Source organism: Pezoporus wallicus, unplaced genomic scaffold (assembly GCF_028554395.1).
Source record: "Pezoporus wallicus isolate ANWC-B61680 ecotype Strahan unplaced genomic scaffold, APGP_CSIRO_Pwel_v1 contig_161, whole genome shotgun sequence".
Classification (NCBI taxonomy): Eukaryota; Metazoa; Chordata; class Aves; order Psittaciformes; family Psittacidae; genus Pezoporus; species Pezoporus wallicus.
The window spans coordinates 1,648,691-1,673,623 of record NW_026642654.1 but is presented as its reverse complement, the minus strand read 5'-3'; the positions used below and the strand labels follow the sequence as shown (position 1 = coordinate 1,673,623).

At 41.4% G+C, this 24,933-nt stretch overlaps 2 protein-coding genes across 2 annotated transcripts; one reads left to right on the top strand and one right to left on the bottom strand.

Annotated features, from left to right (window-relative positions):
• Window positions 1-2,437: 2,437 nt before the first annotated feature.
• On the top strand, window positions 2,438-2,969 carry MSGN1 (mesogenin 1). The gene has a single exon (XM_057431913.1). It carries the CDS (start codon window positions 2,438-2,440, stop codon window positions 2,951-2,953), a length of 516 nt encoding a protein of 171 aa, XP_057287896.1. The 3' UTR covers window positions 2,954-2,969.
• Window positions 2,970-11,317: 8,348 nt separating this feature from the next.
• LOC130611246 (zona pellucida sperm-binding protein 2-like) lies at window positions 11,318-21,500 on the bottom strand. Its single transcript, XM_057431829.1, has 19 exons — window positions 21,407-21,500; window positions 20,016-20,143; window positions 19,207-19,350; window positions 18,471-18,554; window positions 17,767-17,934; window positions 17,603-17,699; window positions 17,288-17,511; window positions 16,710-16,863; window positions 16,430-16,638; window positions 16,226-16,343; window positions 15,865-16,070; window positions 15,290-15,407; window positions 14,484-14,653; window positions 13,645-13,718; window positions 13,439-13,566; window positions 12,455-12,644; window positions 11,892-12,033; window positions 11,533-11,629; window positions 11,318-11,398 (listed from the first exon to the last, which is right to left on the bottom strand). The coding sequence occupies exons 1-19, from the start codon at window positions 21,492-21,494 to the stop codon at window positions 11,325-11,327; spliced, it is 2,613 nt and encodes an 870-aa protein (XP_057287812.1). The 5' UTR covers window positions 21,495-21,500; the 3' UTR covers window positions 11,318-11,324.
• Window positions 21,501-24,933: the final 3,433 nt, after the last annotated feature.

Sequence of the window (24,933 nt, the reverse complement as noted above, 5' to 3'; positions counted from 1 at the left end):
CATTGTTTATAATCAGCAAACACATGACTTATTGAGATTTTTGCTTCTAAATTGGACTGCCTATAATTAACATATGATTCCATAATCAAAACTGCTGAACAGAGCAGTTTATATATATATATACATATGTGTTCAATATGTGTGTTTTTTAATATATTTATATACACACACACATACACATATTTGCAAGCTCCTTTTTCTTGGCATACCTTGACAGAAGTCCCTCCTCTTCCACCTCCCACTCTCAGTTTTTTATATTTGTAGCCTTCTAATTGTTGCGTTTACCAAAAAGGGAAAGACATAAAGTAAAAGCAAGGACACACAAATGGAAAAGGCACCATAGGCACAAATACGGGGAGGAAAAGGGAAAAAGAGTGGGAAAGAGATTTTAAGTGGGACAAAAATGAATCCCCTGTTTATGCCAAATTAGGCCTCGTGTTTAACTTCTGGCCTTGTGACCATTGTCTTGATGCTCAATGAAACACATCTGTTCACTGAAGTCACAGAAAATACCTGTCATTCATCTTGTGTTAATTTTAATCTGTAGCAGGCATTTGTGATTCCTGTGACTCTTTCAACTCATTTTCCTTAAATGAGTAAAGCAGAGCTCAGAAAATGGCAGGGTAACCATAAAACCCCAATGCAATCCTCACTGTGGAGAGCTGTGCCCTGAGTTTCTGCACAGAATCATAGAATTAACTACGTTAGAAAAGACCTTTAACATCATCAAATCCAACATTTATCCCAGCAGTGCCAACAGGGGCTAGATGTCATCATAGTCCAACTGTCTCAGCCTGGGATGAAGTGCAAAAATCCTTCACTCTTTGATTCTTACTCAGCTCAGCTTAAAATCGCTGTCTCCCACAAGCTGCTTCCCAGCATTTTGATTCTGAACTTACCAAAACTCACAAAAACCCTCACAATGATTATGGCGAGTAGTGGACTGTTGCGTTGTTTTTCTCTGTAGCTGAGGTGAGGATTTCACAGTCAGAAAGAAATGTATTCTAGAATGGCACAGCTGAAGCATTCCCCCCACTTCTCAGAGTGGATTATGGTGCATACAGAGAACGCTACCACAGAATAAATCTCTGAACTAAATCCTACTTTTCTTTTACCCCAAATTGTCATTCTTATTCCCCTTCTTTTCGTTATATATATATGTATTTTTTTTTTTTTGCTTCCTTTATGGGCAGATACAAAGTCACGGCTGGCAGTCAAGCTGCTCAGTATAGCTGCAGAGCTCAGTAGTTTTGGACAGTTTTCCTGGCTCTCTTAATGCTTTGCTCTGTGATTTTGGGTAAATTACTCCTTGCTTCTGCTTATCCATTTCCGCAGCGTAATAACGGTCATTTATCATCACTATAAGCTGTTCTGAAGCCTAGATATGAAAAGTGCTCATAATTAATCTTATTAATTTATAGGATATATGTTTTCACTGAACTGCCTAGTATATAATTGCACTGTTGAGTTGAGTCAGGGCTGGGAAAAGGTTTCTTTGGCAGAAGAATGGAGTCCTAGAGACAGAAAACTTTACAGAAAGAGCTAGTCTTCTCTTACACACGTGTAATCTGTAAATTTCTTTGGATGACATTTCCATGTAAAATATTTATCTAGGCCCAAAGTTGTTACACTGTATTTTATTTAATAGACTTCTTTGTAAGATTATATTTTCCTATTTTTTTTTTTAATGGAACTTTGTTTACAATTACAGATTTCTTTTTTGATTTCCCAGTCATGATTTAAAGTAGCAAACGAATCTACAAGTTGTGGGGGAATGCATTGCTGTTCTTTTCTCCTTTCTGCTGCTAAAAACCAAAGTGATCCAGAGGGAAGCTGCAATCTCATGAAAAGAGGATTTAAAGAGCCGTAACACAGACAAATCCAAAAAAAACATCTTTGACTTTCATGATTAAGTTGCTGATAATGAGAGACTATTTCAGCAGCAGTGAGCACAAATCAAATCATCCCTGCTGTAGTGCCATTGCATTCAGTTACACAGAAATCAGGGCTCAATGGCTTAAAATCAGAGTTTGTGTTAGCAGCCATTAAATTCTATGTCTGTAAACTGTTTGTAAAAAGGTTAATTTTCTTTTTCCTCTCTTACCACTTATCCCCCCAATACAATGTTAAATGTAGATGCGCAGCCTTAATTGGTTTAGTTGCAAGAAGATAATCTTTTTTCCTCCTTTCTTTCTGTTGCCTGTTAGCTTAAAGGCTTTTTAGCTGAAGGTTGATAATTATCACTGAGAAGAAACTAGCACATCAGGAGTTCATTTTCCATCTTAGCACTTGTGCTGCTCCTTTGAACTCCTCTCACCAAACCCGTGTTCCCACTCTGTCACTTTCCTCCCTCCATCATAAAAAGGTCTCCGCAGCCGGCGGCTCCAGCCTTTGCTGGCAGGCAGAGGGCATTGCTTCTCCCGAGCGCTCCTCCAGCATGGACAAACTGCATGAGACACTGATAAACATGGAAGACGCTTTGGGTTCAGAACACTCTGTCTGCTTATCGTCCTGGGACTGGAAAAGCACCACTGGGTCTTTCGAGCTGCACCCTGTCTCATCTCCGCACAGCTTATCCCCAGCACCCTCCTTTGAATCCTACTCCTCATCCCCTTGCCCAGCAGCAGTGGAGACCCCCTACAGCAGCAGCAGTGGCAGCCTGGTGGGCTACAGCCTGGTGGACTTTCCTCCTGCCTACCTACCTAGCCCCGGGCAGGCTCGGCTGCCCAAGGGCACAAAGGTGAGGATGTCCGCCCAGCGCAGGAGGAAAGCCAGCGAGAGGGAGAAGCTGCGGATGAGGACCCTGGCTGACGCGCTCCACACACTGCGCAACTACCTGCCCCCGGTCTACAGCCAGAGGGGACAGCCCCTCACCAAGATACAAACCCTGAAGTACACCATCAAGTACATCAGCGAACTGACGGAGCTCCTCAACAGCGTCAAGCGGGTGTAGACCCCACCTGGAGCACTCGCCCCGGCACGCTCAGGGTCTTTACAAGCAAAAAAAAAAAACAGCAAAATTTCTTCCTTGCCAGAGCATGGGTTGTGAGAGGAGGACAGAACAAGGGAGGGAGAGCGAGGGCCAGTGCTGTACATATGACGTGGTGATGGAAGGTGATGTAGGACTGCCTAAAAACCTGAGCTGCAGCTTGCTAAGACAGAAGTCGTTTTGCTTTTTTATGTCTTTCTCTTTTTTTTTTTTTATTAGTTGTAAGCTTCTGAGAAATATTAAACCTATTCTGATACAAAAGTGAAAAAAGAAAAGCCAACTGATCTTCCTAGGATTTACCTAATTGCTGTTCTGACAGATCTTCTGGGTATTAAGGACAATAGTAAATCCATAGGTTTTAAACTGAATTTTAACAAAAGAATTGACAACGCTATAAGGATACTATGTGTATTGGTTTGTCCGCACTTTAATACTAGGATGAGGAAGAACATGTATGGTTAGTTCAAGTATTGTCTATTTATCCACTTTTCCACTGTACCTAAAAAATCAACAAACTAAGTAACAATGAGAATATCTTTGCTCACAAACAAATAAATACCAGTGTCATAGCTTGTATTTTGTATATCTGATTGATAGTTAAGTAAAATCTAGCAATTACTGCTAAATATTGAAAATGAAATATAAACAGACATTTTGTATAGATAAATTGCTGTTATAATCCTCTCTGCTTTATTAATATATACAAAAATATATGATATTTCTGTATTTAATGTATAAAACCTCCTTGCCTCAATGTCTGATAAATTATGGAAGAAGTTTTTACATCAAATTGCTAGAACAAATAAGATTAGGCTGAAATATCTTCCTGTTCTTCCTTCTCTCTGACATGAAATAAATTGATTCAGGTATCAGAAAGATGCAAAATCTTATCCTCAAGGTGTACTGAAACCTAGGATGGCTCTAGTAACCATAATAGCTCCTTATTAAAAGCTGTCAGATCAGCCTTTTCCTACAGCTAGTAACAGTCCTGTAAAGCACAAACCAAAATCAAACTAGTGAGAACTTAGTCTTAATTACTTTGACTTTCTTCCTACAGACATCACAGAGTTCTTGCCACACCACCAAAAAACAGGGGTTGTTTTGTAAATCCCATTGCAGACTGATTCATCAGATTTGTCTGTGCTGAGGCCAGGAATGCAGAAAGAGGAGCAAATCCCAGGGCTGAGTTGTGTGGAGCAAGTTAAGACAGATTAATCTTTTCTCCAAGGGCAGATGTAAGGCATAGCTAGAGCAGGCACCAGGACCTAACAGGCTAGAAAAGCCATCCTCACCGGGATGGATGTATCAGCACATCCCTGTGGGGCATATGGCTTAGGTTTTAGGTTTGTGGACACACCCTGTAGCAGAGCACTGTAAAGTCAAAACTTTGCGGTATCCTTCCCTTTTTCTCTTTCCCTCTGTTTGTTGGAAAGAAAATACAATTGTCTTTGACCATTTTTTAGTCCAAGGCTCAGCCTACTCTGACTCTGTCCTCTTCTCACATGGTACATGCGTATTGCAGCAAACAGCATGAAATCCATCAGTGTCTCAAAAAGAAGCTATGTTCAAATTTATGCAGGTAGCACTAGCCCTCAAGATGTAACTACATTTAATCATATCCTATATGCTTCTGTTTTGTTTTAACCCATGTTAGATTTCTCACAATCTTTAGGATTTTATCAAGAATATAAGGAGAATATTTTTTTAAGCTGTGTTGGATTTGCACAGCAAAGTTTTTTTTTTTGGGGGGGGGGCGGGGACTACAGGGATAAATTCTACAAGAAGATGCCAGAAGCTTCCCCTGTGTCTGATAGAATCAGTGGCAGCTGTCTCCAAGATGGACCCACCACTGGCCAAGGATGAGGCCATCAATGATGGTGGCAGCACATCTGGGATAGCATAATTAAGAAGGAAAAATGTTACTGCTCAGGAGCAATTGCAGCTGGAGAGGGGAATGAGAATGTGTGAGAGAAACAGCCCTGCAGACACCCAGGTCAGTGAGGAAGGAGGGGAGGAGGTGTTCCAGGAGCCAGAGCAGAGATTCCCCTGGAGCCTGTGGTGCAGCCCATGGTGAGGCAGCCGTGCCCCTGCAGGCCATGGAAGTCCACTGTGGAGCAGGCTTGCTGCAGGATTTGGGACCCAGCAAGGGACCCACGCTGGAGCAGCCTGTTCCTGAAGGCAAGTAGCCACAAAGGCAAGGTTTTGCATTTCAGGACACTTCACTGTTTCAGCGGCAGTGAACTAGATCCTGCCTGTGCCTGTTCGTTGGCTCTGGAATTCCAGTGGCTACTGACATACCTTTAAATATTTTGAGCTCCAGCACAGCCTGACTGCATCTAAATGGACCTTAGGGAATCATCTGCCCTAAATCACTCACTGTGCTGCAAAAGGACCAAAGACCTTGTCCAAGATGGAGTCAGTTTACTAGAATACATTGCCTTCTTGCACTGTTTAATTTGCCTGATTCCCCCTTCAGGGGATGGCTCCTTCCACCTGCATATGTGTATGACTGAGATGCATGAGTAGGAAACAGAGGTAGGTTCAGTATCTGTCTGTGACTAGGAGCTCCTAGGAGCTGCCAGGTTTGTTTCTCCCCTCTGAGAAAGAAACTAATTCTTGCTCCAGTTGACACAGAACATCTCTATAACTCCCTGCTTTTGTAATTTTTGCCCTGGGCATAGACATTTTACTAATCCAGAACAGGCTGAATTATTATGTTCATGATGGTACAAGCCCTGCTGCTACTAAATGTTGGATTTTATTTTTTTTTTTCAATAAAATGGAACGCAGTCAAGGTTCCTCCTCTTTTCCCTTTCCTATATATCCACAGAATTAATTTAATTGATGTGAAAGAGACCAAGTGCCACACTTAAGGGTACAAGGTTTAGCCTCCAGGACTGTACATAAAGCTATAATGAATTCCAGCAGCAACACCACGATAATCCATAAAACATAGGCAAAAAAAAAGTGGAACCTCAGTCAGAAAAAATTGCACAAGTTAGAGAAGTAGAGGACATCTTTCACATGAACACATCTTCTCTTAACACAATATGCTGAAAACTTGCATAGAAATAAAGCTAAAGTAGCAGCCCAAGTATTGGAAGGCCATGGCTAAGGAATCAAATTAAATTATGTTCTACCTAAAGGACGGAATTTTTTACTGTGCTAAAGAGATACAGGAGAGTAAACTGGGGTTAATCCCCAGGTTACTGAAATAAACTCATCCAGCGCCAAAAGTGCTGTTTTCCAGGTTATCATGTCACTGAAATTCCTTACCAACTTGGAGAGCAGAATGTAAGTACTAAAACAGCAGCCACCACCACAAAACATAGTTTTCCTATTCTAGTCACAGTTCTCATACAAGAAATCTCATGAGTGATACTAGTCAAAGCTGAAAGTGGGGCAGACAAATGCTCAACTACTAAAGAGAAAAGGGATGAAAAGCATTGTAAAATCTTCTGCAGAAATTAATTGAAAAGAATTTAAGAATCTCAGGAAAAGCTTCCAGATACAATTGTGTTGAACAACTAGTCCTTCACCCTTGTTTAGTGGTGAAACGATTACACCATTCTGCAGGTCCCACTGTCAGCTGCTGCACTCTCCATCTACATGTTTTGTCTTTTAAACAAAAGTGTTCCCAGATATATACTCGCTCCCCCCAGTAACAAGAACAACATGCTTCAAACTGAGCCAAAGAGAAACAGCCCAGACTGTGCACAGACCCTGCCCAAAGACCCTGGAGAGCAGTGCAGAGAAGCAGGCTAAAGGCAAGATGAAATATGAACAAGGGGCATCAGCTCATAGGTGAGATGGCTAGACCACGCCGATTGCTTTCTTAAGAAGTTCTTTATTTTCAGAGCTGCACCCTTGCCCCCACTCTAGGTGAATTGATGAGAGGAGACCAGGTGGGATCACAGAGAGAGTTGAAGAAACCAAAGAAAAGAGGAACTTCTGCCCCACAACCATCCTAAACCTTGTATTAGGGAAGAATAAAGCAGGGCAGAGCAGGTGGTTACATATAGTAGATTTTACAGAGGTTAACTCCTTTGATGCCATCAGACAGGCAGTTGGTGCTTCTAGAGGGAGGAGTTGCTGCTATTGACAGTATGAGAATAGGCTCTGGGTTTCATCAAACCTCAAAGTCCAGCGGCTGTTCCAGTGAAGCTGAAAGTATGTGATGGTGGCTTATTTAGGAGAAAGCACACGAATTGGAAGGAGGAAGCCTAATAAGTAGGGTATTAGCCCAGGATTCAGGAGGTTTGCACAGCTTCACTCTCCAGGGCAGGTTTTTCCACCTGAATTCAGGAGAGTGACAACTTCTCTGCCCGCCCTATGAAAAGGGCTCAGCAGCGCATTGCCTGCTGGCAGAAATAACACCTAGGCAAAACACCCGGAAGACAGCAAGCAGGCCAGATTCTCTCTTGGTGGGAAGGGCGAGTACCTCAGAGAGAATATTCCCTAGTAGTTAAAGGAAAAGGTTCCTTAGACAAGCCCAGGCTCTGAGGCAGAGGACTCAACCCCCACAGCAGAGGGGAGCCTGGGGCTGCTCAACACAGCACTTTGAAATTCTATGCTAAGGAGCACCATATAGGTGCCAAGAGGTTTTATGGTTACACATTTGGGCTGCACATAGGTGTGCTTAGGGTGAGGGGGAAGAAAGCCTCCTGGAAAAGGACTTCAGTCAGTTCCTTGGGAGAGCTTTTTAACTGGTAGCTGCCATGGCTCCATATTCCCTGAGCCTAGGAAAGCCAGGCCTATCCTTCCAGGTCTACATGGCAGTAGCTAAAAAAGCCAAAACCAAACAAACCAAAACCAACCCACAATCATAACAATATGCATATACCTCAGCTTGTAAGGAGGCAGGATTTGACTTACTTTTACTCTCTAACTTATTTGCCATGCAACCACAAATGCTGTTACTGCATTTAACAGATTGAGGAGTCCCAGCTCCCCATAGAGCAGCTGGGTTTTAACAAGATGTAGAAGTTAGGCCCATCTGAACCCCTCCCTGAACAAGCCCCTGGCTTTGTGCTAATTCACACAGCAAGATACGCCCAAGTTTGGTCTCCTAGCACTACACTAAGTAGTATAACAAGACTGATGCAGCTTACTTAGACTGCCAGGCATTTCTTTTGAAGCACAGGTCTATCTGGGATTTAGGAATCTAGCAGAAAAAGCACAATTGCTTGGGAGCAATTAGGTGAAGATTCAAATCTCAAATAGACATGTAGCAGAGGCCAAAACTTGATGGAAGTATTTGGGAAGCTTTGGTTCACTGTGAGAATGTGTTTTCCTCTGGATAGAATTGCATAGCATTTAGTGAAGACATTAAGATCTAAAACAAAAAGAAAAGCAAAATACCAAGAAGGAAAATTGGCCTAGAAAAACATAAATGTCAGTTTTATCAATTTTTCAGTATTAGTAGGGAATTTTGTGCTGCTGCTTTAAATCTCCAAAGCGGTAAAGTTTTAAAACACTAGCCATATCTTTGAATATAGACTATAATAAAAATGAGAGCTCTGTCTTTGTTTCAGTAGCTACATATAATAAGGCTACTTGTAGCACCGATTTATTTCCATTCCAAATAAATGGTGGTAAATGTCTGCAGTACTGCTATTGTTCACATTTTCCTATAAAAACAAATCACACCAGACTTCTCTTTTCCCTTAGACTTTTATCATTCACCTGTTGGAATTGCAGAAGACATTAAGCATAAACAAAGAAGATCGATTTGCTTTCAACTTGTGTTAACAGGGATATAAAATAACATCCCAAATACCAGGGGAAAAGCATGCGGCCATAAAATATCCACTTAAAAGGCAAAGAGGTGTTGATACAACACTTGAAGAGGATTTTGTCTTTCTTTACATATATAACCAAGAAGGCAGTTCCTGAATTTAACTATAAACAGACACCTCTGAGGTGGAGAGACCATTACCATCACATCTTTAAAAGATTTTACTGATATTCAAACCCATTGTGTCCTGCATACTGTTGGAAAAATCTGACAAGCAGCTTTATATAAATCCAAGTTCAACCATGGAGGGGAACCTCCTTGAATTTTCCCACATATCAAAAAGGTAAAGGACCATCTAACTAATGCTTCTCATATTGAGAAGTGGCACTAAATAGAACTTTAAGAAGAACTGAAGACCCACAGTTTACCTGGGCATCATTTGGCTTTTCAACAATTCTTAAATCCCCCATCAACAGATAAAGAATCTCAAGGTATTGCCTAATCTTTCAATAAGAAATTAAGGTGTGTTAGATGAGACTGTAAATACCAGCTTTCTATTCTTAAGTGATGCTGTCCTCTAATCTTGGTTGGAAGAGAGGAATTGGAAACCCAGGAAGCCACAATCAAAACTGTGTTAACAGTACTGAAATAGGCTGCCCAGCCTCATGCTTGGATCTCACAGCAGTCCCTAGTTGCTAGGTTTTCCCCCAGACAACTCTAACAGGGGAAAAGGCAGCACAGGCTACCCAAGACAGCCTATGCTTTGCTGGTAGAGTGCTGTTACAACAGATGACGATTGCTACTCACCCATCTGGAGAAAACACTGCATAACAGTGCATAACATTTCTTGGGAGACTGTCAGCATGATGCAAGATAAACAGTAAACTCACCATACCACTTTGAGTGCCCATACTTGTGTTCTCTTCGGTCCAAAACCCTGGCAGCATAATATATGTGTCTGATTGCTCAATAGATTGCTCCTGCAGGCTGAGGAATAGTAAGTACTTAACCCACAGGGTTAATGTAGGGGAAAGCACTAAGCACAAATCACTGACTTGTCAAGTCTGCTGTCAGGCTTATGTTCTGCATTTCCCCTTTATTCCCATGCTAACATATTTACATCTCATTCCTCAATATCTCCATGGCTTTAGTCTTCACCTATCACAGGAATAACAGAATATGACTCCTTTAGCATGGTAGCCTCCCTCTATTGGAAAACAGATTTGATGCACAGCTAATGACTTGACGTGTTCCTCATCATGAAGCTCACACGGATTTTCCCAGAAATGGCAGTAAGACACCTACTACAGATACGCTTAACAGGCAATCAGAACACAGACAAGACTCACTAACGTGAGCTTGTAATTATAGCATATATCTCTGTACAGGTATTGTAGCAACAGAGCTACAATCTTTTTAGACACCGTACTTCTTCACAGTGCAAATAGATTGACAAATCTATTTCTTGCTCAAATTAGCCTTCACAGAAATTCTATTTAATATAAAGTTAAAAAGCAGACATCCATTATTGTATCTTTAGCCCTAAGAGATAGCGATTCATGCTAAGCAATAGCTTTCCTTAGAACAGGAAAATACAATATTGAATCTGAGCTGTTTTTACATCACTGTTCAGATGCAAAAAAAAGTAACCAAGAAATATTCCTCCTATAAGAAAGAAAAATACCAAACCAAAACAAAACCCAAAAAACCTCACACCAACACAGGATAATCTGACTGGAGCTCCTGAGCATCATGTTTTCTAGTAACCAAGAATCTTTAACACTTCATGGACAGAGTCCATGTATTATCATTACTACTACTACAAGTCTTCACTACAAGGATTTTTTTATTTTTTAGTTCAGGCTGACAGCTTACTTGTCCTATGTAGTTGCTGATGCTACCTGTGAGCATTTTCTCCCCACCTAGGGAAGGTAACTTGACATTGCGCAGCCACAACACTTCTAAAAGATCCACAGTTTACAGCTTTTCTGTCAATAACTGCTATAGGATCAACTATGTTCAGCCCCAATTTGCTTCAAAACACATTTTCGCTTATTGACATTAAGCTCCCTGCAATCCTTTATTCATACTGAAGCTTTAAAAAAGCTCAGAGTGATTTACTGTTGACTTCCTACCTGTTGCCACCTTTCTCCCCCTACCCCAAACCAGATGCTTCCAACTACAAACTGATTAGACAAGTTCTAGACATGTTAGCTGAGCAGACTAGGTCAGATGCAAGTCACACAAAAGACTAAGAATTTGACACTGTAGAGGAGCACAAGAGAGCAAGATTAATTTAAGTTAAAGACAAAAATATATATCCATACTGGTTAGCGGGCCCTTTTCTGAGTAAAGGGTATCAATATATTTTCCTAGTAGATACTTTCAAGATGTCTTTACTTATAAGCCTGGGCAGGCTATGCACGCTTTAGCCACACAACTGCAGCTTCATAAAAGTAAATAGTTCTTGTTGAGTCTCTGTCAAGAAGTCAGTGTCTTCACCTGCAGGGAGAAGGGAGGCATACAGAACTACATTATGTTACAACAGCAGATGCTTGGTATTTCAGTAGCATAGTTTAAGACTAACACTAACCTTTGCTAATTCTTTTCTTTCCTGATAAGCACTGGTCCGGATGACACTTTCCCACGCTGATGTGGTTCTGCACTGCGGTCTAGCAAGACATTTCAGCTTTTAGTTTTCTGTACAGCTCATGCTAGAATTCAGTCACCTGGCAAGGCTCACGATTGTATGTGCCATACTGCTGAGCAAAGACTCGAGTGACTTGAGAAGCGCCAGTTTTCTTACCAAGTCTGTGTTTCCCAGGATTGCATCTCCTTGGACAAAGGGAGCCTGAAGGCTGCTGCATAGTGCTGCAGATCATCACACTGCAGTGGAAATACAGCTACAAGGCAAGAATATATTATGTGTAGGGGAGTCTTATTTGGCAAGCATCTGATACACATACAGACTCTAAAGGAGATGAACTGAGCAGTCTTCAGTGGCTAGTCTTTATTTACTACTATTACAGTATTATGCCTTCAAGGAGGTAGCTAACAGCCCCAGAGAGCACCTGCCCAGCTGAGACTTTACACAGCGTTTCCTGCAATAACCGCTCCAGGTTCACATATCAAGACTGCTGACAGCATGTGAAAGAGATGCCTTACCTGCTCTTGTAACAGAGTTGTGCCTAGTACAAAGGTGAACATCCTCACTTCAAATCTCTTCAGGTGCTGAGGAAATTTTACTCTGAGGCTATAATTAACTTTGTGTAAGACAGCTTTGTAGGAGTCTCCACTGTTTTCACACCTTTTAGGGAATGTGAAAGAAAGTGTATTTAATACAAACTTTCATCACTTGAACCAGATTTTCAAAGAAAGAAAGGAAGCAAAATAGAGCAGCTTCTCTCTTCATTTCCCTCAGGTAACAGGAATAAAGATAGAGCCTCTCTTATTTATGATCCCTGCTTTTGGCCACAGTAAGGGTTACTTCTTGTTCTTTCCATATGGCCTTTAGACCCACTCCTGTGCACCCCAGTGACTGCTGCCATCAGAAAGCATAATCCCTGTGCCGATGCTGACATGCACTCCTCCGCCTAGCAGCGGCCGATCATCAGGATAAAACAACACATTCAAGCTGACTTGAGTCCTCTTTCCTTTTCCTTCCCCCACCTAAGGTAAGGGGCCTTGTGCTGAACAGCTGCCAAACACAGGGGGAAAGCCCTCCTTACCCATTTATAAGCATAGGCCACTGCGGAAGACTGTCCTGGCTTTGGGAGTTTGTAGCCCAACAGTCATCCAGGTTTAGTTCTAGTCTCAAATCTTTAGGCTGGAGCAGTTCAACTTCAAAATACAGTGCCTCCCTCAGGTATTTTACCACAGGATATTCCAGCTCCTGGTAGGGCTCTGTGTAGGATTTCTCTAGAAGAGAGTATTGATGTTAGAGTTGCCTTTATTACAGAAAATGTATTCACAAGCTTTCTGCTTCACTTTCCACCACCATTTTCTCTGGCACAGTAACACCAAAATGTGGGAGAGCGCATGAATGTCAACAGATGGGGATAGGGTAGCAGAAAGACAAACATCAATGAAAGCAAAGATCTAAACTGCATTCCTTGGCTCTGAGGATACAGAAATGAGACACTCCTCCTTCTGCAAAAACCCATTGGAATAAGATGCTCCTTCAAAAGCACCTCTTTGAAGGTATGGAGTGGTGGGGGGAGAGGAGTAGAAATTTTCATTAGGGTCACCCCAGATCCTGGTGAGGGTTTGGTTCATACTTCAGCCTGTTCTACTACTCCCATAGTTACCATTTTACAGCAGTATTGATGTAGTTTCCTTCTCTGACAAAATTATTTCAGTCAGTGCTCTCTGCTCATCAACACTTAAGGAGCTGATAGGAGAGAAGCTCACATTACATCCACTCTACAACTTTTAGCATGCCTAGACCAGGCAGGGAAACCACACATCAGTAATGCTACATCTGTTCCACTACAGGTACTTGGCCATTTATTTTGCATTCTGGAATGGAAAAGCCTGTTGGAGACCTTAGAGGGGTTTCCTCTTCATCCTTGGAGATAGTCAAAAGTCACGTGGACAAGGTCCTAGGCCATCTATTCTAGGTAGCCCTGCTTGAGCAGAGTACGCAGACAAAAACCACTTTGAGAACCCTTCCAACTTCAACTATTCAGTGATTCTATGGAGTCTAATGTTACCTTTAAAAAGCTTCAGTGAAAGAGCAAGAGAGCCAAACCCTGGCTTAATACTGGGTGGTGGGTTCTTCTTAGATTCATATTGGACATCAACAGCCTGCTTGATTGCATACCAGCATACAAATTTCAGCCTGAGGGAAGAGGTTTAGCATGAAATTTTTAGAAAGTAAAATACCTCAGGCAACCTTTTTCTAGGGAATGAGACTTACCGGTATACTGGTGTATCACTGCCAGGTCTGAAGTAGAGTACATCATTTTCATACATCATAGTTGTGCTATTGAACTGAAAGACACATCATTACAAACAGGACAGTTATATTAGAGTTTACTTTGGTTTTGACACAACATTCACATCCCTTCTCTTGAATGGCAGACTGCACTGAGCAGAGTACACATTGGAATGGCCAGAAATTGCTGGCTAACAGCCATATGCCTACTGAGCTAAAGCTGACAACTATGCCATAGTCAAGAAGAAACAGTTTATTAGCTAACAGTAACTTGCATATGACATAACACCCCAGAAAGGAAGTGCACTGGGCCTAAGAAAAAGCTCAATTGTTTCTGTTGACAGAATCAATGTACAGCATGAGATGTAACAGTTGCAGGAGCAAGCTGCAGTTGTGGTGAACCAAATTTGAGCATAACCCATTATTTTTCTGTTTCCCATCTGTGCAGTACTGAAAAGGCAGGAACAGGACCCACTCTAGTCTTGGCCCAGGTATTCATTAGCAACACATAGCCAGCTTCTGGAAGGCATATGAGTATCTCTCAACTGCATAAACTCACATTCAAGTCCATTACTAAGCATTTCAGAAGTATCGTACTGAAGGCTAATTTCAGAAAACACCTCTCACCTTGAAAATAAGTTACCAGCCAAATAAGAACTTCTGTCCAACTGAATTTAATAGCCTCAGAAAACGAGTGTAGATGTAGTAGTTAACAAAGTCAGCTGCGATCTTCTTGCAGTTTATGTTTACCTGTGAACCTCTGCCATTCTAGTAATAACCCTACCCCAACACACAGTAAGCTTCACATGACTAACCCTTACCTTTCTACTTGTCCCACAAGTGTTCACATTGAACTTGAAGGTTGCAGTCCTCTCTGTCACTAGACTGGGTTTGCACTGTCTATCCCTCAAAACAAACAGGCTGGTGTCCAGGTCTGCAGCTCCCACCAATTTTACTGCAGTAATAACCACAGTACCATTGGGTAGGCACTCTGAAAGAGAAAAATAATATTTTCATACAAATCAGGACTCACATTCCTATGTTTTATGGCCTAGCACAATGAAGAGATTCTGCATGGATTTGCTAGCAAGGTTATTGGCACATCACACGTTTTGAGCAAGACTGTCTTCAGTATTAACACCCAATCTTCAGACTAACTGCTAGTAGAGTGTGCAGCACAAGTGAAACTGGTGATTTCACTTCTCTTTCTCCTCCTAGGAGCTATCACCCTGTCCCAAAAGGACTTTTCTAGCTGAGATACTCTATATATTCTATACCCATGAGTAACTTTAGCGTGGTTAATTTATGTGCTGATCCTCCCCCTCCCCCCAACAAAAAAAAACCCAACCATTCAACATCCAAACCAACTACAAGAATCCTTTAAAAAGGACCATGATCTTGGAATTGTGAGGTGAAGTAGAATTTCCCACCTACTGTACTAGACAGGATAGTCATTCCAACCTGTAATTTAACTTGCTTTTTAGTATATTATTTTATAGGAAATCTGAGAGCCAAATAGAATATCACACAAGTATAAACTCTAGAAACATTTCAGACTTCCCAGGTTTGTGCAACTTAGTTATGCAGCTCAAAGAGCATTAACAGCTAATCCCCAACATATTATTACGTATTAGCTGGGAAGGTGAAAAGCTGCAGGAAACTGAGAATTCCCTCTTATTAGCCAAGGTGAGGCCATCCTTCAAGGTTAGGTGGAGTGAAGCCTTTATTCCAGAGGCATGAAAATCCTGGAGATGACAATCACAGGTTAAACAAGGTAATAAAAACACATTGTTCAACTAATGTATTCAGAAACTAGGAGAGAAGGTTACCACAAGACAAAGGTAATGGTGCTTGATCCCAGTCAAATCCACAGGAGATTTTTTTAATCTAGAAGCTCACACAATGAGCTTTTTTCAGTCATTTCACAATAGAGTGCAATAGGAACCCCACTGTATGTACAGTTGTCATTAAAAGATAGCTCAGCCTTAAAATGCTTGCAGAATGTTTGTTTTCCCTGCCTACTTCTGCCAACATTAACAAAGGAAAATTAAAGTGTTCTTCCAAGGGTAGGAGAGTCCTCCATTAACCCTTTGAAGCCTATCTCAAAGGGAAGTTTTATTTCACTTTCAAGGACATAGTGTATCATGTTCATATTTCACAGCCAGAGCACGCTTTTTAATTGCTATATGCTGGCATCCTTACTTCATAGTTCACGTGGGAAGAAAGGAAAGGGACAGAGATTGCCAAGTGAGTGCCATTGTCTCTCAGGCTGTAGCTGTACTTCTTCACAGACTCTGGGGTCAGGTGCCTGTCCGAGATGAAGGGGAGCCAGTTTTGGTCCACATTCCCATGAGTGATAACGAGATGAAGGTTCCTCCCATCACAAAATCCTCTCGCACTGGGTAGCACTGCAATACAGTTAAAAGTCAATCAGTGTGCTTTCTGCTGTCAGAGTTTAATAGGGCTATTTAGGATTGACAGTATCCCTGGCTGAAATTAGCCCAGTTAATAGCAAAGTCCATAACCAGGCTGGTACCATTTTGCCCAAGTTCCACTAGTTTACCTGCATCTTTAACAGCTGACACTGTTATGACTGGGACAGTGAAGGTCTCACTTGTTGGATGAATTATGAATGCAAGTGTAACATTCAGGGTGTATGCTCTCATATCTGCTCCCATGTACTAGGAAAATCATATTTAGAAATTAAAATCACCAGGTAATATCATTGCTTCTATACCATAGTATGCTGCAGTGTCCTGGTACGCACCTCTTTCCTAATGCTTGGTGCATCAAATGAGACTTGTATTATGTAGGCTTTGCTTCCATTAGCATATCTGATCTCATACGTTAGATAACCATGCTGAACAGCTTCAGGTAAGGCAACAGTTGTCCCCTCAATGGTTAACTTCACAAGCTTCACATCTGGGAGGAATGTTCCCACTGTAACATTCATTAGCCTCAAACTCAGATTTGAATCTGAAAAGGAATGCAATAACATTAAAGTCTTAACAGTGCCAGAGACTTCAGTAAATTGTTAGGCTACTTACTGTTGCTTATAGCAAGTTCCACTTGTTCAAATGGCGTTTCTATTTCCTTGATGATAATATATTTAGTTAGTCCCCATTTGTTATCTTCCCACTGATGTTCCAAGAACAGGTTGATAGTGTATTTTGTCCCATGCTGTCCACTGCTCACAGAAGTCTAGAATTTCAAATCAAGACCCTTTAGTATAACATAATTTCACATTAAAGTTGTATTGTAGCATCTCAAGGTCAGCTAGAGCTACAGATCCAAACAATTGTGCTCTCTCAGCTCAGAGATGACAAACTCCTAAGTGGCACTTGCTATATCTCTACAAGTTTAGATTATCTCGGAATATTTGTAACACTTTCTTTGCAAAATTATCTCCCATCCCCAAGTTTCAAAGCAGCAGGGGACCATTTCAGTAGTGAAAGAGCTCCTCCTGCAACTTCCTTTGCAGTTCATTTCTTACTGCATTTGCCCAGGATTCAGTTCACTCCAAGCAACTAGATTTAAATGTTTAAGTCTCAGGCCATCACCCCCCAAAAAAAGATAAACAACCCACAGAAAGTCTGTTGTCTGGCACCTAACATAAGTCACTAACCTTGTAAGAGCCACCTTCTGCACCTATTGGTATCCTCATCATAATTGCATTTAAGTCATTCAATAACACATATTTCCTGGAAGCCATTTCTTTGGCAGAGAGTTTGTGTAGATCCACACCAGCTTCAACAAGCACATCCTTAAAGCTAGTTTCTCCAGCAGAGACTGGTTGAATATATTTTGGAACAGTCCAGATGATTGTTTTGTTGATGTAGTCCACACCATCTTAGGGACAAGATATGAAATCTGTAAGCTCATTACTATAGTTGTAAGTCAGTTCCTGTGCATTTACATATTGAAGTACTGCATTTCTCACCTACAGGACACGCCACAGCAGTATCCACCATCAGGATCATCCATTGCCGTTTGTAAAATATACTTGCTCTCACTGCAGAGAAGGTAATTCCATGATCCTGTAGGAAGAGATCTGTTTAGACCTCACAGCCTGGCAGCTTGCTGGGCTGGAATGAGCATACCAACCTTGACCAGCTGAATTTGTGCAGCAGTATATGGTATTCGCAGCACAACCCGGGCATCTGTGGTGTTGAGTCCATAACCTGCACTCCAAGCATCACTCACAAGCAGAGCCGTTTTTTCTTCTGGCTGATGAAAAACTATTTGCCATATTGAGGCTTCTCCTGCTTTTGCCTAGCCAGAGAAATTCATCAACAGTTTAAACATGCTGTTTGAAGTAACAGATTTACTATGTTGAATGATTTATTGTATTGAACTCCCCAGCAATTTTGTTGCCTCATTCTAAATAGTTAATGGGATACCCCTCTAGCTTCCCTCCCCCATTTCCCCCAGAAAATTTTCAATATTAAGAGCATAAAGATTAACTGCATTGCAAATACAAGGTCCAAGAAGAAAAAATCCTATCCACGGTTCACTCCTGCGCCATGGGGTCTTAAAGACAGTTTTTGTTGCAGTCTTTTGTCTTGGGAAGACTTTATTTCTAGGCTTTTTGAGAAAGACTTGTTTCCATTTCCTCACTGGAGACATGGCCTACAGCTATTTCTAACACATCAAAATCTCTATACTAAAATCACTTGGTACAGAAGTTCTGCTCTTCCTACTTAAATGCTTTCCAAAAGGACATTTTTACTGTGTGGATGTAGAATAGAAAGATGATTGTACCTGAAGTATCATTAGCTTTTACTAGGAAAAAAATACTGTGGTTTTACCTCCAGAAAGCCAAGATACCAGTCCTCAGGTTCATCTTGGATGATGGCCTTTACAATCTGTGGAACCTCCCTCCTGACAGAAACCTGAAGGGAAAGAGCTTCTGTAAGGGGTCTGCTGATGGTACTTGTAAAGACATTGAAGACAAGGAAACAAGTCTTTTCCAAGAGAAACTAGCATTTCCTAGAAGAAGGTTTCCTCCTGCCAAGTAAAAGATTATGGCACAAGATGTCATCATGCATGGTGTATTTTCTATAATCCCTTTGGTTTCAGCTTGTTTTTATTTTTCGCCTGTCTTCCCATTTCTACTTTCACTTAAGGCCAGAAATTTATTTTTGACTCCCGTGTACTCTTCCAAGGAGTCCTTTGCTCCCTCTCTGCATTTCTCCTCAGCAAATTCAGCAGGAAAATTTCCATCAGAAAGTAAACATTTCTGTTATCGCAAATGAGATTTGTTGAGGCAACATACAGCAAGTTAGCTTAACATTTTGAATAAAATTTCACAACTTAATTGGTTATTAATATTTACAGGTGGGCTAAATAAGCATAATATGAATGCATCACTAAACTCAAGATACATGCTGTGCATTCACTAGTGAGCTATTCATGGTTGAGCACTCAATTTCTGCTTCCAATACACATTCCTAATATCTAATCAGCTTCAAAGAGAGCGTCTTCCAGTACTTACCTTCTTACCTTACTTTTAAGTATCTTCCTATCAGTACTTCCAGTACTTACCTCCATGTAGTTACTTTCACATATTAGCTCTCTCGACCTCCATGGACCATAAGAGCAACTTGCACTTTTCACATGAGTTGTAGCATTTTTCATATCAGCAGCATGAGATGCTTTAATTTCTACAGTTATTATGAACATATCTTCCTGCATGCACAGGGAGAACATTTTCTTGTTAGACTGGTTTTCTCTAATTAGGGACCATCTATCCTGGTGACCTAACAGTACATTACAAAATCCATCCACCAGGCTCTGCACAGAAGAGCAACTCCATATTGAAGCCTTATTACTTTCTACTTGATTAACTACATAGGCTACGTGCATGTAGCTGCATAGCTAAATAGCAACATAAATACTCTGGGGAGTAGTCAGCCTTTCATATAGCCCCAGAACTGGACAAAAAAACTCTCCCTAAAGCATAGTTTTATGATACAGTAGGAGTGAGAAATTAAAGCAGCCAAAGCTTTTAAGGTTTTGTTGTTTTGTTTTTACTCTGGTGTGTCTCAGGCACTAAACACTTGGGCAGAGTACAACACAGCTGCCAGACAGAATTCCCTATTCTTATCCAAAAGGAAAGATTTGCTCTTCAAGGGCATATGTGATATGCTTCTTTATGTGTTCATGTGTAGGCCATTCAAATGTCAATACCATAGAATATTCTAGGACCTCTGGATATATTTGAGAGTTAAACATTTTTTCTGCTAACAGATGCTCAAGACATTCCACACCTCAATATCTATCAATAATTTGGTACTGCTTCACATAAATCACACATAACAGCACTGCAATCAAAACACTTATAATAGACTTACTTCTAAGCGAGAATGGCAGCTCAGTGCAGAAGCATGAAATTCGATGTAACTCCAGTTGCTGTAAGTTACTGTATAGCCACACTGTGATGCCATGGCCTCATTGAGCTCCCAGGCTATGCCAGATTGATCTATGGGCAATTAGTCAAGAACCATATTAATGAGTATAACTTCTGCTCTGCTAACTCCTTGAGCTACCTGCCCTGGCCCCATGGTTCAGTTGACTCTGCTCCAATATGGCCCAGCTGTATATCCTGGGCTCAGACATAGAAGAATTGCAAAGTGGTAAAAGAGTTGCAACAAAAGATGCAGGGGGGCAGGGAGAGAATGTCACCAACAAAGTAAGATATAAAATCCTAAGTGAAAAAAAAACCTAGGTCATCAGTGCCAAAGTTGTCAGGATTGGCACATGATGACAGACTAGCAGCATCAGGAGTTTGATCTATGGCTGGCACAGGCCTGTGTTTCTCTTGGTGCATGCCTGGCCAACGAATTCTCTTCAGGGGTCTTACCAGTGTGACAAAAACACCAAAGCTTAGCTTGAATTTTTCTTAGGTTACAAAGCTACATTGATGGTTTTGGACATTTTTTTGGTTTTGGTTTAGTTATTTTGCCTTTTTTTTTTCTTCCCAAGACAGTTATTTTCTACTTCCAAGCTCCTCATATCCCAGAGTGTCTTTCTTTGTATATGAATGCCTGAAGAAAGACACTATTAAGTATGTTTTTACACAAGCTTAACATTCTAGAAAGATGGGTGTGACTGAATGCTATTGGCTAAATCTAGTTAGACAGCTAACTAGCAAGGAAACACAGTTCAAGGCCGAGTTTACATTTTCTGCATATAATCTTACATCTGAGACTTATGTATCCCAGAAGTTCTCACTCTGTCCTTCCAGGGCTCTGCATGGTGCTTTCCATTCAATTGCACCACTTGTTGACTACTGAGGCCATAGCCAGAGGGCCCAGCTTATTTTTCATAGAATTCAGTAAGAATTTAAACACCTCCAAGTCCCTTAGCTGTAAGCAAAAAAGGTGGAAAGTCACTAATGCAAAATCAGTAGTGTAGTCCCATCTTCAAATAACAAGTTTTCAGAACAGTATGTTCTGTTACTGGGAAACATTTTTACCAGAATGGAAATCCACCATCATAAACACCTAGAAACTACCATGAGGCCAAAGATCACCATGATTAGACTTGATATTGCTAAGTTATCACACAAGTCTACAGGATATGTTCTACAGAAATAAAGGTAGCCTTTGGCTTTACTTAACAATGAGGACAAACCTACTAAACTCACAATAAGCCAGGGAATTCCAGTAGAAGAATATCTCAGAGAACTTTAAACATTTCATCATGTGCAAATCCCTCCTCAAGTTCTTCTGTATCAACTTACCAACAACAGAGAAGAATAAGTATTTGTCCTCAAAGTATTCTGCACTCAGTGTTATACGCAAAAGGTTCCCAAAGCATTCTGCACTCATTGGTCCTGCATTGGACATATTGAAAGGCTAGTGAGTAGTGGATTAAAGGTAACATTCAATGAGAAATCTGTTACTTCCCAGATTGCTTTATAAAAGCTCAGTGTTGTGACAGTCCTATTCCAGGAGGCTTTACTGTTGTTTTTAACTTTTAAACTGGCAATACTTCCAGGAGAAAAGCCAGACCTGAAATTAGCATTCCAGTAGTAACTGTCTAATTAGCTGGCAATGCTACCTACAACAGCTAGTCATGGAAATGGGATTTTGGAACACAGTCAAAAAAATACTAAATTAGCTCCCCCAGTCTGAGCACCTTCATGGGAATAAAAGAAAACAAGAAAATCCCCTCTACAATCCTGGAAAGAGGAAAATTCAATCCCTATCTAACAAAAACCAAAAACCCGAACACCCAAAAACCAACAAACCCACACTTAAACAAACAAACAAAGCCTCACAAAACAACCACTAACCCCAGCCCCACCCCACCCAAAAAAAAACCCAAAAAACAAAACCAGCAACAAAATCCCACCAAAACCACAACAACAAACAAACCAAACAAAAAACCCATACACAGCTATTCACAAGAAAAGCTACAAGCCAAGTCGGGGTGGGGACGAGGCACCTCAGCTACCCATCAGCCTACCCTGTTCACCTGCCCAAGTACCAGAAATCAGTTGACTCATGCTAGGAAAAGACCACACAGGAGCAAACAGGATGGCTTGAGATGCTCAAGTCCCAAGCTGTGATTGCAGCATAAACAGGCTATGGCTGCCAATCCTCTTAAACACAGGAAGCAGGTACAAACCATGCTACATGTAGGACTCAAGACCAGAGAAGAGTCTATTTGACATATATTTCCAACAAACTCAGAATTGTTGTTTCAAACAGAATTCTCTATGCCATAGCGAGCTAATGCCAATTAGACCTTTTATAGTAATGGAACATTTCAAGGGCTTAGAGGATCCTTTTTCCTGGAGAGCTCAGCACTATGTCCTTAAATTAACCAGAAATGACAAATGACACTCCCTTGTCAGTCATACTGGGGAACACCAGACAGATGCTAGCAAACACAACTTCATTTTTGCCCATAGTTCTAACTTGATCCTGCTCAGTGGCCATATAATTGCTCCAAGATGGGTAAAACCTCCTCCAGTATCTTTTTATTTTGATCTTTGGTGAATGCTAATATGTTTATATAGCACCTGCAGTGAGTAGGGTAAACAGTCCTAGAACCATCTCTCTCTGTATCTTCTGTTCCAGGACCAGCTCTGTTTTATAAAGTTAAAGCAGACAGCAATTTTGGCTAAGAAAATTGTTCCTTCTCAGGCAAAGTGATGACACCTTTATAGCATCTAAAAGGCCTTACATATTGTATGTTCAATAAGTAGGGTCAAGAAAACAAGAACAACAATGAAGTTCATCAGTGCTTGTTATCAGAGTGAGAGATAGAAAGGTAGAAACATTTGCTTTATATGATGGTACATAAGCCTAAAGCAGAGTTACTAATAGACACCGGTATGTTTGGAGTTTCTCAGAAAAACGTGCACTCTTCTGAAACACACAGATTATCACCCATGAGAAGGCCTGAAAATTGTTACTTGGAAGCAGTTTATAGCAGCACTACCTGGTCTTTCTTGGGTCCATATCTCAGAGATTAGTATTTGTATTAGTAACAACCTGTAAGAGAAGACAGGTATTAGCAACAGTCCCAGCTGTGACAACAGCTTGGTAAAATATTTCTGTGCTAAGAAAGTTCCAGTCTGGATATTAAGCTAGTCTTAAATTTAGAGCTACAGATCCAGATTTTGAAATTACAGAATAGCTTTTCCTCAGTCACCTCGAGAAAGGCAGGGAAGGTAAACCAGAAAAGTTCATACATTTAATGACCACTTATATTTAGCAGCCTTGAAGCTCTCACCTCTGCACCAGACCCAGCTCCATTATATGTAAGCTCAGCCTCTGCTGGTGTTGTTTTTTCCTTTAGCTCCGCACACAAACAAAATCCTCCCTCACAAGCTTTGCACAGACACCAGAGCCTTTCTGGCTTCTCAGAGTCTTTGCTTAAATGGAAAGGCTGCCACCTTTATACTGATGAAACTAATTTTCAACTCCTTACCATCCTATGAGCCTATAATTCATGCCAGCTGTTCATTTGCTTTACTGATTAAATCTGCTCCTACGTAGTTCCCTAGGTTCCCCTTATTTTGATGGTTGCTAGCTCCTAGCTAGCAGGCTGTGAGGGGACAACATGAAAACTGGTACTGTTCTGACTGGGAGTTATGACTCTTCATCCTGTGTGGTGACTTGACCCTGGTTGGACACCAGGTGCCCAACAAAGCTGCTCTATCACTCCCCTCCTCAGCTGCACAGGGGGGAAGAAATACAATGAATGGCTCATGGGTCAAGGTAAGGACAAGGGGAGATCACTCACCTATTGCCATCAAGGGCAAAACAGACTCGAATTGGGGAAATTAGTTTAATTAATTACTAATCAAACCAGAGTAGGATAAATCAAATCAAATAAATCAAATCTTAAAAACACCTTCCCCCCACCCCTCCTTTCTTCCTGGGCCCAATTTCACTCCTTATTTTCAGTATTTCCTCACCTCCAGTGACACTGGATGACAGGGAATGGGGTTTGCAGTCAGTTTATCACATGTTATCTCTGCTTCTCCTTCCTCCTTAGGGGAGGATTCCTCATACACTTCCCTTGCTTCAGTGTGGGGTCCCTCCTGGGCTGCAGAGGCACAGCTGCCTCAACATGGTCTGCACCATGAGCTGCAGGAAATCTCTGCTCTGGTGCCTGGAGCACCTCCTCCCCTCCTGCTTCACTGACATGGGTGTCTGCAGGGCTGTTCCTCTCACATATTCTCAGTTCTCTCTCTGACTGCAGTAACTTTTTCCCCTCTTAAATGTGTTATCCCAGAGGTGCTGCCGCCGTCACTGATGGGCTCATCCTTGGCCAGTAGCAGATCTGTCTTCAAGGCAGCTGGTACTGGGTCTGTCAGACACAGGGGAAGCTTCTGGCAGCTTTTCACACAGGCACGCCTGTAGCCTCTGGCTACCAGAACCTTGCCATGCAAACCCAGCACACCTGTCTTTGCATAACCTTCCCTGGACAGCTGAAGCCTGCCAGAGGCAAATGTGTAAAATATAGTTTTAAGGCAATTTGGTATAATGAGAAAGGTAAGGAACTGTTGATCTTTAAGGTAAGTGGTCAAAACTAACAGTAAAAGAAAACCTAGCTGGAGATTGATGGGTGTCACAAACTGAATGAACTGTCTCATAGGATGACCAGAAATCATCACCAAATTTGGGGAAAATTAGCCCAAAAACTGTGGAGGAGTGGATCTGGCCACAAACAAATTGGACAAAAGGCAGAGAAGTCATGCCTGTGGCCCTGGATCTGGGTCAGTAACTGTTTTCCATGTACTCTGATGAC

Bases quoted from the DNA above. Each gene is read 5' to 3' on its own strand.
- MSGN1 (XM_057431913.1), top strand. From the start codon at position 2,438: ATGGACAAACTGCATGAGACACTGATAAACATGGAAGACGCTTTGGGT.
- LOC130611246 (XM_057431829.1), bottom strand. From the start codon at position 21,494: ATGAGTGCAGAATGCTTTGGGAACCTTTTGCGTATAACACTGAGTGCA. The intron at 16,864-17,287 runs GTTAGTGACTTA...TTGAAATTCTAG, and splicing joins CAGAAGGTGGCTCTTACAAG to ACTTCTGTGAGCAGTGGACA. The intron at 12,645-13,438 runs GTAACATTAGAC...ACTCTCTTCTAG, and splicing joins TTCACTGAAGCTTTTTAAAG to AGAAATCCTACACAGAGCCC.